Below are 13,384 nucleotides of genomic sequence, written 5' to 3'. Positions count from 1 at the left end.
TTCAAGGAGTAGGATAAATATTTTATTCTGTTTAAGCTGAATTTCCAGTGAATGGAATCAATAGTTTGCTTACAAAATCTGCAAGTAGATTAGGCTAACAAACACAAGCCTGTTTAATCCATCTTTCTGTTCCAAAGGAATTTGTGAAAGGCTATGCACCTTAAATTTAACATTGAGTCTTTACTTTTCTCAGGCAGGCTTCAGGCAGTTCAAAGCTTTGGAGAACCCTCAGTTCCAGACTCAAGTCTTTTATGAATAAGCTTCACGTCTTACGTGGGCTCACGTGTAAATGACTACTTTCTCTTCTCCTTGTCTGAGGCATAAGCCAATTTCTCCGCAGGGACATACTGACTTCTTGATTTCTGACCTTGTGCTTCACCAGTTTACAAACAACTTCAATGCAATGCACTTCTAAAACTATTATGCATACATTGATAAGTCAAAACACTCCAAAGGGATACTTTTTAAAGCATGAGGGCTGAGTAGGTTTACATAAACCTTTCAAAATACTGACATCAATGTAGTTCCAAAAAGCAAAAAAAAACAAAAAATAAATAAAAGCTTTTTAGGAACTGATTAAAATACCATTGGTGTCCTGTTTACTTGCAAATAAGCAATTACTGGTGTTAGTATTTGTAGACACAAATATTATTATTTGACCCTTATCTACTGGGTAAAGCTGCAGGAGATAATACCATTCATTTTTATTCTTGGTGTATTTATGGAAAGCAAAAACATGTAACAGATGAAAGTTTGAATATTTTCTTTATCTCATTTCGTAGTAAACATATAAATAATAAACTCTAAACATTTCTTTATGACATCTCGCCCTGTTATGAAAGTTAACTGGTACGGTTACCTTATGTATCATATAGCTACTATCCAAACTGTGCATCTGCCGCATTTTATTTCTATAAAACTATTTTCCTATTACAAAATATGAAAAAAAATACATTTTAGTAAATTTACAGCAGTTACTTATTAATTTATTAATGAAACATCTTGTTCTGTACTACTATATCATATTACGAAACTGTCAGAATGTGCATTTAATTTTTTTTTCCAAATAAAAACAGAAAACGAAAGAGAAAATAAAAGAAACAAAAAAAAGTAGTGTGGACACGAGGCAGAATATGGAATCTTCCCCGCTTTAGCAAATTAGCCATAACCAAACAGTTCACAAAAGAATAAAAATCTTAACAAACACAAAACAATACAAGATTTCCAAGACTTTTTGTAACTATTTAAATTAAAATATATTCTCGTATCTTACACTATTTCAAATAACGAAATGTGATTCCGTAAGTAACGATCTGTCAAAATCTAATTTACAATTCTGTGTATAAAAATATAATTTATGGACCCCCAAGAAGTATGTTTATCCCCCAAAATATAACAGTCAGATGCACATATGCACAGAACATTACAAACTGTCAAGAGGTTTTCTCTTTTTACATTTCTCTTTTTTTTCTTTGCGGTTAACTCGTGATATAATACAAAAATAGATTCTGCACAATTGACTGGTCACACAGTATTAGAATCCATTCGCGTGGTACCAGCGAGAGTTCACATGAGAATAAATTATTCAAAGAAAAGTTTTAAGGCTCTTGCAGGTCCATTTATTCTTTGAAAAGGACACATGTAAATGTCAATGAAATAAATATCCCATCTCCTCCGGGGCCTCTGTCTTTATCTCTACTTTCATTTATTATCCTACATAAGTCTTATTTCGCATTGCTGTTAGACGTTTCAACTTGAGTTTATTGACATCCCCAGTGGATGAAGAGAGTGGCTGTCCAGAACCCATGTTCCTATTTGATATAAAATCTTGGAGTACCAATGGACACCGTTTTCCTGAAAGGTGCTGTTCGACACTGAATAAGCTTTCGGAAATAATAATGACGTCAGTCCGTAGCTTAGCCTGACAGGTGCGAAGGCCCAGTGCGCCAACTTGTGGTCTTCTATTACTGCGTAGCAGGATGCGAGTATCTGATCAACCACAATGGTTCCTTGAGCGGTGACTGGAGCAAATGAGCCGTAGTGTTCTTCCATATAAATCCTTTCCACTGTGACAGACTTCAGTTGGTTGTGTGTATCATCTACCACGAATATCTTCTGTCCAGGCTTGACGTTGCTGGCAAATATTGCGGTCATAGTATCGAAGTTATCCGTTGCGTTATTCTCAACAAAGAGAAGATGCGCAGCGGTAAGGATGATCTTCTTGAGCGGTTCTTTCGTTTCAATGACATAAAACACTCTTCGTGATTCTAAGTCTTGGTCCACGAACATAACGAAGTCACTATATGTGAGCTTTCCTTCACCGTCCGCGGCCAGCACCTTGTCGCCAGCTTTAAGATCTTTGACCAGTTTCCTACTTCCATCTTTGAGGGTAACTGAAGCCGACCCTGGGAAGCAGCCTCCAGATTTAGCAGCAACAGAGTTTTCTGTTAAAACAAAAAAAAAAATTATAAAAATTGTGCAATTTAAAATCAGCAATTTAAAATAAATTAAAAATCATGCATACTCTTTGTGTTCAGTTTTGCTTATTTAAAAAAAAAAATGTAGAGAGAAACTAAACGTCTTCCCACGAGCCACGATAAACTCCTTAACAAGAAGTTCAAAGTCCACTTTTCGACCACTTGTTCGAGTCTCTGAATAAAGCCAAACAACATTAGGTAAAAGTTGTTTTCTAGTTATGGAGATTTCAAACTGTAATTTTAAATACACTGTCAATTTATAATAATAGATAATAAAGCTTATACACATGCAGGCTATTTGTTAATCTACAATAATTTAATGATTATCTGTATAAAATCGTGGAAAGTATGAAAAAAGCAATTCTCCCGTAACAAAAATCAGGCTTCTGAATAGCGTGAGATGTGAACACCGCTGCTGGAAGGCCTCAGCCCGGTTCCTCTAATTAAAAACCAATAAAGAGCAGACATTGTCATTCTAATTCAGCTTGTAGATGGCCATACTCCTGGAAAAGGACACTTACGCTTTTCCCAGCTTCTCTCCTATATTTGCTCAGGTGCAGAAACCCCTATGTGCCAATTCACACACATACTCTCAAAAACCAGGGCATTGCAAACACTATTTGCGCAGCGGAGCCACTTTTCCAAGGCACTCAAGATGTGTATTTGAATTTTAAATGAAGGCAGAGCTCTAAATGTTCGAAGTCGCCCAACACCAATGCCCCCTTTTTTTTCTTTCTTTTTTTTTTTTTTTTTTACCACCGCTGCCTTCTCTGTTGTCTATCCTGATGACAATAATTCAGGCCTTGGGAGAAGTCTTCTTTGCATTCCAATCTCTAGGATCACACTTTCAGCAAACAGAGATCGAGAGAATGGAATCTTCCTGCTCGGAATTTTAGCATTTAATCTTCTCATAAGATTCTGCGGCATGAATTAAGGTTGTGACAACTGAAAACCAGCTTTAGCCGACCGAATCCAACATTGCGCGGTCCAAATCCATGCGGTACAGTCACACGACCCTGAATGACACAGACTAAATATGATCTCAAAAAGTGTGTTTTGAATTTTAACTAGCAGATTTGCCACTCTTGTTTAATACAATACGCGTGTTGAAGGATTATATTCAGTTGGTGTGTTGAAAATGCAAACAGTAGGATAGGGAATAAATGGTAAGGATGAAGCCATCGGAAATACACAACCTTTTGATTGTGTTTTTATTACTGAGCTGATGTTTTTTCTGCATCACCAAATAATGTACATCTTAATTTGTGCTTTTTGAGTTGTCAGCGTTAAACTAGAGGACCGAATGGAGGTGTCTGCCTGAAGACAACACTTGCAGTTTCATAATTTGTGTTCCAATGTTTCTGACGGCGTAATTTATCCTACATTCGAGGAATGCGAGGACTGATATAAAGTCGCATACTCAAAATGTATCTAGTGTTTTGCATTTCTTGAAAAACCTACAATACATTTATCGACGGTTAAAAAAAAAAAAATAAATAAAAAAAAAAGATTTAATATGCAATACTATGATGTAATTTACTTGTTTGTCGATTTGGGGTCGTTCATATTTGGAAGAATAGTTGTTTTCGGAGAGATTTAACTGACAGCAGGCCAAATTTATACTCCACTTGACAATTTCTTTAAAGCGCGTTCCCCTTTAAAAGCAATGCCAGTGGTTCCGTTGCTGCGACAGTGTGGGGCGATATAAGATCATAAAATATTCTGTGTATGGCAAACATCCACAACGTGTCCAAGTTGTAACAATTTATATGCTTGTCACAAATGCGTAGCGCAGACTATATATTGAGAACTATAAAAGAAATAATGAATTCGCCGGTAGCCTAACAAATTAACAGACATTTCTTGAATAACAAAACTGGTATTTCTTACTTTCTTCTTTCCTAATACATATGAGCTACGTGGACTACGTGGCCTACATGCGTAGGCCTGTGGGTATTGATTAAAATATGAAAATATGTAGCCCATCGCAGGCAAAAACAGTTAAACCACATAAAAATTAATTTATAAAACGGCTTCAACACGAATTTCAAACCGTATTCAGGTAGTACACATGTGTACAGTATAGCATACTGAGCTGTTTCGCGTCGAACTGTTCATTGGGGGCATTAAAATGAGACTAACTTATTACTTGAAAGGGACTGTGAAATTGTACGTGAAATACGCTTTGTTATAGGCTTTTCATATGTCTTACTCTTCATACGAATATGACAGTGTTCAGCATATCTGAAAATAAAATGTTCACCTTTGATCGCTATTGCCTCTTTTAAACAAGTTTTCTATTAATACACAGGAGTAATATTTTGAGTTAATAAATTATTTCATTCGGGGATTCAGAGTTGCAACATGGACGGTCCGTAGCAGCAAAATGTGCCTCTTAGTCTATTCAACCAAGACCACTTATTACCATTTTCTAAAATACATTATTCATAGCTTAATAGATATCAGAAAGAAATCACGAGATGTTGTGGGTTCAACAATTATGTAAAGTGGGTTACCGCTCTGAATGAACCATTTCGTATTATTGGTTTTGAAATAACTACAACCGTTGTGTATTTTGGAGTATTGATTGGTAATCAATTCACGTTTCCTGATGGGGAAATGCATAATTGAGATGACAAAATGTGTTATTGTTTTAAACATTGTCGTAAAACAGGGTGTACAGTGTCACATGAGTGGTCATTTGTGCGTTATCGTAACCGTTTGTTAACCTCACCTGCTTTGACAGAACAATGAATATGAGCTTTAGATTCATAATAGACCCAATCGAATCCAGCCTCCACCGCAAGCCTCGACAGCGTGCCATATTTGCTTTTGTCTCTGTCTGAGGTAGTGATGTCCACGGCCCTTCCCTCGTAGTGTAAAGACTCTTCGAAATGGTGTCCATCCTCGTCCCAGCCTTCTGTCACCCGCAGTTTAACTCCTGGCCACTGGTTCATGACTGAAATTGCCAATGAATTCAGCTTGTCCTTACATCTCTGAAAAAAAGAGAATTTAATTAGACCCATCCACGAGATTAATATTAGCGTTTATACCATTTGCACTCATTCTTAATCTTAATGAAGTGGCCAGTGTTCTGGTTCAGCTCATATCGACAATTTCGCCTACTTCCTCAATTGCGTTTTACGGCTGACTGGACGAAGAAGAGGAACTGCAAACATATTGCCGCACAGAGTATTTAAAATTAATGTATATAATTACATCAGCCACATATATATATATATATAAACAGACCTGCATTCTGCACCATCAACAATCAACAGAATTTTACTTTGATTTAAAAGCAAAACAGTGAATAACATGCCCAGTGGGGAAAAGTGTGTATTGTCTTGTCAAATCAAAGCTCTCAAGTGTAAGAGCAATCCATCAATATATGACTAACCATATCTGTCAAGTTAGAAACCAACACTTTTAACCCAGGGGATTTAAGGAACGTCACGTGGCAGTGAGACGTTTTTTCCCAAATGGATTTCTTGGCCCTTAGAAGCTTTAGTTTTACAAATCACTCAGTAAAGTGCTTAACGTTTTAGATATTTGCAATGAACCCACTGGGCCTCAAGATTCCGTTCGGAATTAGCCATAGTTAAGAAAAAGGCTGAAAATCGAATTCCATTTTAAGTTCAAATCTATTTTTCCTCGTCGTTGACTACCTCGCCATATAACATTTCTGCGCAATGGTGCATCTCTTCTTATGGACTTGGCATAACAATTAGCACACCCTGCGTGAAGATCAAGCCAAGTATTAAAAACAACAAACCCAGGATAGAGAAGCCGGCAATTAAAAATTGATAAGACATTTTCAGCTGCTTGACTGACCTAAAACGTATAGATCTGAGGCTTGGAAATGTGCGAGCCGTTATCGTTCGTAAAACACAAAAGGAAAAACAAATGGAAACCCATTTAGCGTCGCGAAATGTGCGTTTCAATAAATATAACTCTAAAGCACATAGGCAACACAATTGAAATCAAAGACGTGCATGTTAATGTAATTGGGATTTAACGGGTTTATGTTCTGGTGAGATAATTTATTGAGGTCTGAATGTAAGGAAACCAGGTTTAACAACTACCAACTATAAAATCTGCGGCCAATAATTAGGGTATTGCAGTCTCTAACCTTTCCCGAGACCCTTAGCTGAGATGCTTGGCCTTCTCCAAGACAACTCTGCCTAACACTTTACCGATATGTCAAATAGAACATCACAAAGACCCTTTCACTGCTCCCAGAAGGAGAAGGAAACTTTCTTTATTCTTGCAGTACAAGTTTGAGGGACGTGACGGGATTGCTTAACGCGCCTCGTTTCACGGGCACCCCCAACCATTAAATAATTATTCCCATGGGCTCAGCCGCTGAAAAAACAGATAAACGCCACTTTTTCCATTTGAATTTGTGTTCCTGCGTTCTCCACAAAACATATTTTCATTTAAAGACTAAAAAATATAAAAATTGCGTTTTTCACGGAACCTGAGGCATGTGTGCACAAACTAGACCTGCTAAAACACCACGAAACATTGAGATCAAAAGCATACACCGATTATACTAAGCACTTGTAGCACGCGGAAGGGAAAGGGGCCATGCCAAAACTTCTTCCCTCACATTCTGAGTGGGATTGCCAGAGTCAAAAGCCGTGAAGCCCAAACTATTTATTAATTCATTGGGTCGTGTGCCGCAAATCAAGCCAAATTCTGTTCAGTCACCGTGAAGCCCAGCAGGACTCCCTCCGCTAGCGCTTTGTGTTCAGACAAAGTTGTTCAACAAGCCCTTGCTGCCAGCTCTTAATCTCTTCACAAATGAATTGGTTAAAGGAAACACTTATCAGGTACCTGTCAGTGTAAACAACCCGCCGGCCCTTCTAAAATCCGCATCATTTGCCATATTTTCAGGAAACATTTCGTGTTTTAATTTTTTACTTCGGTATTTTTCGTTTGGGGTGAACCCTAAGCCTAGAGTTGCGCACGAAAACATGCATTTAATGCGATCCTGCTAGTTTCATAGTGTACAAGGTGTCTTTGTAGTTGAAAGGTTGCCTGTTCAACGCGATCCCCCGAGTCCACGGTGCACACCCTACGGGTGTTCCGCTTTACAGCCGTAACCACTTTAACTGCTATATGATTTACATTTGTGGAAACCACACCAAACCTAGGTTTCATCTTTTGAAAAGGTCCCACAGGGTATCAGTTTGTACAAAAATATAGGCTACCTTTCTATTCCGCAAAACATCTTTTTATCGGCTAACTTTTTTGAATGCACCTGCATGCGTTCAGAGACCGCAAGAGCTCTGATTTGACAACCGAGGCTACACTGAATATCCTACGCGAATGGAGTGGTAAAAGCAGGACATGTGCGTTATAGCCTATCACAGGTTTTCGTAATTATGACTTTATGCATCACCTTTCTGTTCGGACGTCTTCATCAATCACAATGTGCTGTCAATCGCTTTTGGTGCCAAGTAGCATAGGTTAATGGCAATATGCCAGAACAGATGAACATTGACTAATACACATATTAGTTCCCACAGAAAGGTTGAACATTAAATTATCTGAATTTGCTTGCGTTTCTTATATTCAAGAGAAATTGACAAAAGGGTCATAAGTTCAAATGCTCCCAGCTAATGCTGCTGAGTGGCAAGCCGAGTAGAAGCAACATATTCCCAGGGAAGTGCTTGTCTTGTACTATAGCCTTTCTTAAAAGCAATGCAAGGGAAATGTGTCTTCGGATGAAAATAAATGTAATGCCGCTAAGCTTTCTACAACACTGAACATCTTATCGTGGAAATTGTCTGTACCCATTTTACGAACGGAGTTTAAAGGTTAGAATAATGGCTATAAAAAGAAGCTTGCTGGAGCCGGCGCTTTCTGGTTGCCATTGGTTATATAAAATACAAACTGAAATCCTAGCCGTTCCGATCGATAAAAGAGGAGTAAGTGGAGCTGAAAATGCAAGATGTGTCTGACTTGGTGCAGATCACTGTCCTGCGGCTTTCAGTTGCAACGACAGAGGGCTAAATGACTTAGCTGACTCTCAACGATGGAATGGAGGACAATCACTCCCGCTTTAGCCCGTATATTAAATGAAATATTATGAAGGCATTGGTGATGAGCGTGTGTTACAGAATTATGTCTGGACTGCACGCTCTCTTATAGGATAAATATTTAATTGGAGCCCATGCCTCAGTTTGTTTCAGGGAAGTCGGTGCGCGCCTCATCACTCTACTCAGGACCTGTGATTTTTACGGGTGCCTGTATTAAATTAAATTCCTAATGAACATTCATTTGAAAAAGTAATCAGACGAACCAACACTTTAGCAGTAATTGCTTCTTGGTCAAACAAAGAACCCAAATCGATAGTCTTTTAAAATCAGTAAAGATGCGAAACGATATCTGGAATGATCATTTCTGACCCATATTTAATGTGAACTCAGCAATGCAACCGGGTCATGTAGATGAAGTCTGTTCCAGCACATATATCATAGAATCGTTTCCCAAGGAGCAAACCAAATTCACCGTATTTGATGTAGGCTAGGATGCCTATTATGCAACTCCCCTAAATCGTCTTGCAAATGCAGAACACCGAAAGAAAAAAGTTCTCGTTTAATATGGTTCCAATTGGTAGTTCAGCGCTGATATTAAGCAGCAATAATGTATAGAACAGCCTTAAAGAAATGTCAATATTTTTATGCACTGGTGAACACAACTAAGAAACAAATGCATTACAATTTGCGCACAATGCTTAACCCAAGCCAAAGACGTATGCACGAGACTGGTAGTTCAATTTCTGGTTATATTTAGCTGTCATATGATTGACATATATTTTGATTGAAGCATAAGTGTCTTCTAAATTTAGATAGCGTCTCTTAAATATATATGACAGGAGTATGTATAATTGATCGTACACACACACATACAAATGCATGTGATGTGCATGTAACATAACCTAACAGAGATACATACAGACTTGAAGATACATATGGAATGCAGCCTATAGAACACGAAGATTTCAGGTCACCTGCCATTATAATAATAAATGCGTCCCGCCTTCCTGAATTTTCTTGGAGGCATTTATTCCCCGTTTGATAAGTGTTGCCTTGGGGATTTAAACCTAATACACACACCAAGAAGGAATTAAACGACACCCCAGGCATATTGAAGTTTGAAAAGCTAATACTTTTAAAATAGTTTTTTCAGCTGAATATTATTACCCATAATTTTGACGCACAATTCGTTTCCGAAACGGCAGTTTTCATTTGTAGCCTATTTGCAGTACCGATGACTAAAGGGGTTTGCACTCTACCTGTGTCATAAGCCTGTCCGCGCCAGTGTTCTCTTCATCCTTAAAGATAATGTCAGGATTGTAATTAGGAGTCAGTTCCTTAAATCTCTCAGAGTTCCTAGTGATCTTGCCTTCATATCTGCCGCTGGCCCCAAGGGTCTTCTCGGCAACGTTGGGAATGAACTGCTTGTAAGCTAAAGGTGTCAGTTTCTTCGGGTGTCTTCTCCTTCCGTAGCCTCTGCCTGGTCCACAAGCCAACCCAGAGGACACGAAGGACAAGCAGACGAAGCCTACCAGCACAATTCTTGTTAACAGCAGCATTTCGTCCATCGAATCTAATTACTTCAAAGCTTTATGTATATATCGCTGGTAGTCTCTGGATCTCGCTCGTCTCTCTCGCTCGCTAGCTCTCGCTTCCCCGCTTCCAATGCCCTTGCCTCTCTTCTGGTTCTTTTACTATCCACCGATCCCTACCGTGGCAGGTGCGGAAATGACAGCTTCTGGTCGTTGATAACGGAACACATCGGAGTCTGGTCGTTGCAGCGTGAAAAAAGACAAAAAGGTTCTGAATCAAATGCTAGGCAGGCTACAGACGCTTGTGCGAAGAGTCTGCCTTTACTGCTATGTATTATAGCTGCGATCTATGGCAGGGGAGGGACCTGATTGGCTCGACTAGACAAACCCTTCTGATGTTGTCCCACAAAAGACAAAAAATCTTTTAAAGATTTTTTTCCACCTGAAGGGTGGGTTTGAGGGAAGGGGGGTGCTCTATGGGAAAACATCAATTACAAGTTTTTTTTTTCTTCTTAAAGGTTTCCTTAGCGTACATTTGTTCGTCCGGAAATAGGTGTACCTTAACTGGTGTGAAACGGATAATATCGCACATCTTTCCCTGACCTTAATGTCTGTATAATGAAGTGAAATGCGAAATACGCCACGAAGATAGTGTAAAAGTAACGGTAAGAACTTCAGACACAATCTGACACTTATAGTCTACAAAAGATAAACTATATGTAATTGTGCCATGTATGAGCGTGTGCGTGCTCACGGAGGAGACTATTCTGCATTAGCGTGCGTGGGGATATGGCATGAATTTACGGAATTTCATATTTCCTAATAAAATGCTATTGAATAGGCTACATTATTCTTTCAACTACGTGTTTTAAACTAAAAGTATATAAATCTTTGTAGGGCGCGTTTATAGCAGGGTGAAATATAACCAAATATATTTATACATAGGCTATGTTTGAGTCTAATCAAAAAGAAGTTATCCGAGGCAACACTGCCTTTATATTCATTAATTATAGTCAAGCAATAATTGCTCATGCAATTAAATTAGAAGAGATTGCAGATAAAATGGGTTTGCATTTTAAGACTTGGTAGATGACAAAAAGCAAGACAGCCATAAAAATCTCTCTAACAAAATAACATGTCTACTGGACAGGATACAACAGCTGCTGACTAATGAGGAGTCGTGCTTTTCATTTCAAACTGTTCTTTGTACTTTATATCGCCAGTTATTCCAAAATAACCTACTTGAGAAGTTGCTGGTAATAATCAAAAACAGTGGCTAAGTAGGCTATGCTCGTCAGCAAGTTTAAACAGTTTAACATATTGCACGACTGATAAATATGGCAAAATCTATATAAAGCAAACGTATTTGAAAATCCTCTCGTAATATTTAAGAAACATTTCACAAATGAATGTATGAATTTGGCCCAAATGTTGTCTTCTCAAAGGGCAACACTTTTAACGCATCGTCTTCACATAAATATAGACAATTAACAGGTGAAAAAGTAACGTATTTTATTCGAATAGGATCGAACTAAACATAACAATGTAGCATTGGACGGTGCTAAAACTAATTTCATACAACGCTATTGAGAACTTGTCTACCCATTTTCAAAAAGGGCCGCTTATGTGTTGCCATGGAGCTACGAAGAAATGTTAACAAATGCGTTCATTTGCTTAGAATTATCCACTATTTCAGCATCCAATGAGAGCTGTGCAGAGGTGTGATCGTGTGAAATTTGATATATTAGGGGATTTGGAGCTTTAGCCAAATTCTAGACTGCAAAATGACACTGAATACGTCATGCATATCCATACTCCTTCTCTTCTCATTGTGCAAGGCTAGTCCAATAAACGTGAATACATAACACACCCAGCGTGGAGATTTCGTAGCAACAATGAATCGAGGAAATGAATACATAAAACATGGATAAGGAGTAGCTGAGAAGGTTATGCAGATATTCCCATGCGTCTGTTACAGTCAAACTCGTGCACTGTGAGACTCATTCATGATCAGAAATGCTTTACAACTTTAACTCGCTTTGGCTCCAGTTTGGGATTACTGAAATACAGCAGCCCTATAAATGGAAATGTTCCATAAAATCCAGATTACTTACTATTTAATACATATGCACGTGCCTTAATGTTTTCATAATGTGAAATCCTGGTTCATCTACTTTTTCAAACCCAAGGAATGCATTGTATACAGTATGCACCCTTTATATGCATACATGTTAATGCATGTTGCTTTTAGAAATATGGTGCAGCCAGCAAAGACCAGCAAACAGATTTCCCCTGTATTAGGCTACCTCAGGAGCATGCTGAGGCCAGATCATGAGCATGAACTCAAATGTAATTAAAAAAATAAAATAAAATAAAATTGCATATATATATATATATATATATATATATATATATACATATATATATATATATATATATATATATTTGCTGCATGCATGCATTTAAGAGACATACAATAATAATAACATATATACACAAGAAAATTACAAATAATTTGTGTAAGGCAGATCAGACCATCCATACAATGGGCGCCCTAACGGCCAGCTCAGGGATGAACATGTCTAAAATAGTACTTATCCAGGGCCCCTGCTCCTGGGCTGCTGAAATTGGAATTGGCTTGCCCAGTGTACACAAGACGACTGCCTGGATCACAGCTTTCTGTTTGGGGGAAAGATCAGACGTTAAGCTTGGCCTCCAAAGTCCACTTCATCCTCAGATTTAGTCATGGTAACCACTGTATTCCCTACCCCATAGCAGCAGGCGTGGTATGTACACAATTGTCTTACTTTCTCTTGTTTTCATACATATGCAGACTATTTTCAAACACGGTGCTTGTTTTTCTTCTGAGAGGTAATGACACTCAGGTTCTGTCTGGTAAATGTTCTTCCCCAACACTGACAGGTTTTTGTGGTCTTCAGGCTATAAACACCTTTTTAAAGTATCATATTTGTTTGGCTCAATTTTTTAAATGCAATCTTGAAAACCTACGTGTAATGTGATAACATTGTATTGAGTTAAATGAGAACATTTTAATGTCTGTAACAGAGGTTGTAAAGTAATAATAATAATAATAATAATAATAATAATAATAATAATGGGGCTGCACGGTGGTGCAGTGGGTAGCACTGTCGCCTCACGGCTAGAAGGTCGTGGGTTCAATTCTCCTCGTGTCCATGTGGGTTTCCTCCGGGTATTCCGGTTTCCTCCCACAGTCCAAAGACATGCAGGTAGACCCTGCTCAGGATAAGCGGGTATAGATAATGGATAATAATAATACCTAGCATTTATATAGCACTTTTCTCACACT

At 38.2% G+C, this 13,384-nt stretch overlaps 1 protein-coding gene across 1 annotated transcript; it reads right to left on the bottom strand.

The window, feature by feature from the left end:
• shha (sonic hedgehog signaling molecule a) lies at positions 1 to 10,449 on the bottom strand. The gene is made up of 3 exons (XM_064332782.1): positions 9,784 to 10,449; positions 5,212 to 5,473; positions 1 to 2,444 (listed from the first exon to the last, which is right to left on the bottom strand). The coding sequence occupies exons 1-3, from the start codon at positions 10,090 to 10,092 to the stop codon at positions 1,750 to 1,752; spliced, it is 1,266 nt and encodes a 421-aa protein (XP_064188852.1). The 5' UTR covers positions 10,093 to 10,449; the 3' UTR covers positions 1 to 1,749.
• Between the last annotated feature and the right edge of the window lie 2,935 nt (positions 10,450 to 13,384).

Source organism: Anguilla rostrata, chromosome 4 (genome assembly GCF_018555375.3).
Source record: "Anguilla rostrata isolate EN2019 chromosome 4, ASM1855537v3, whole genome shotgun sequence".
NCBI lineage: Eukaryota > Metazoa > Chordata > Actinopteri > Anguilliformes > Anguillidae > Anguilla > Anguilla rostrata.
Note: the sequence above shows the minus strand (reverse complement) of the source record. Positions and strands in the feature narration are given on the sequence as shown.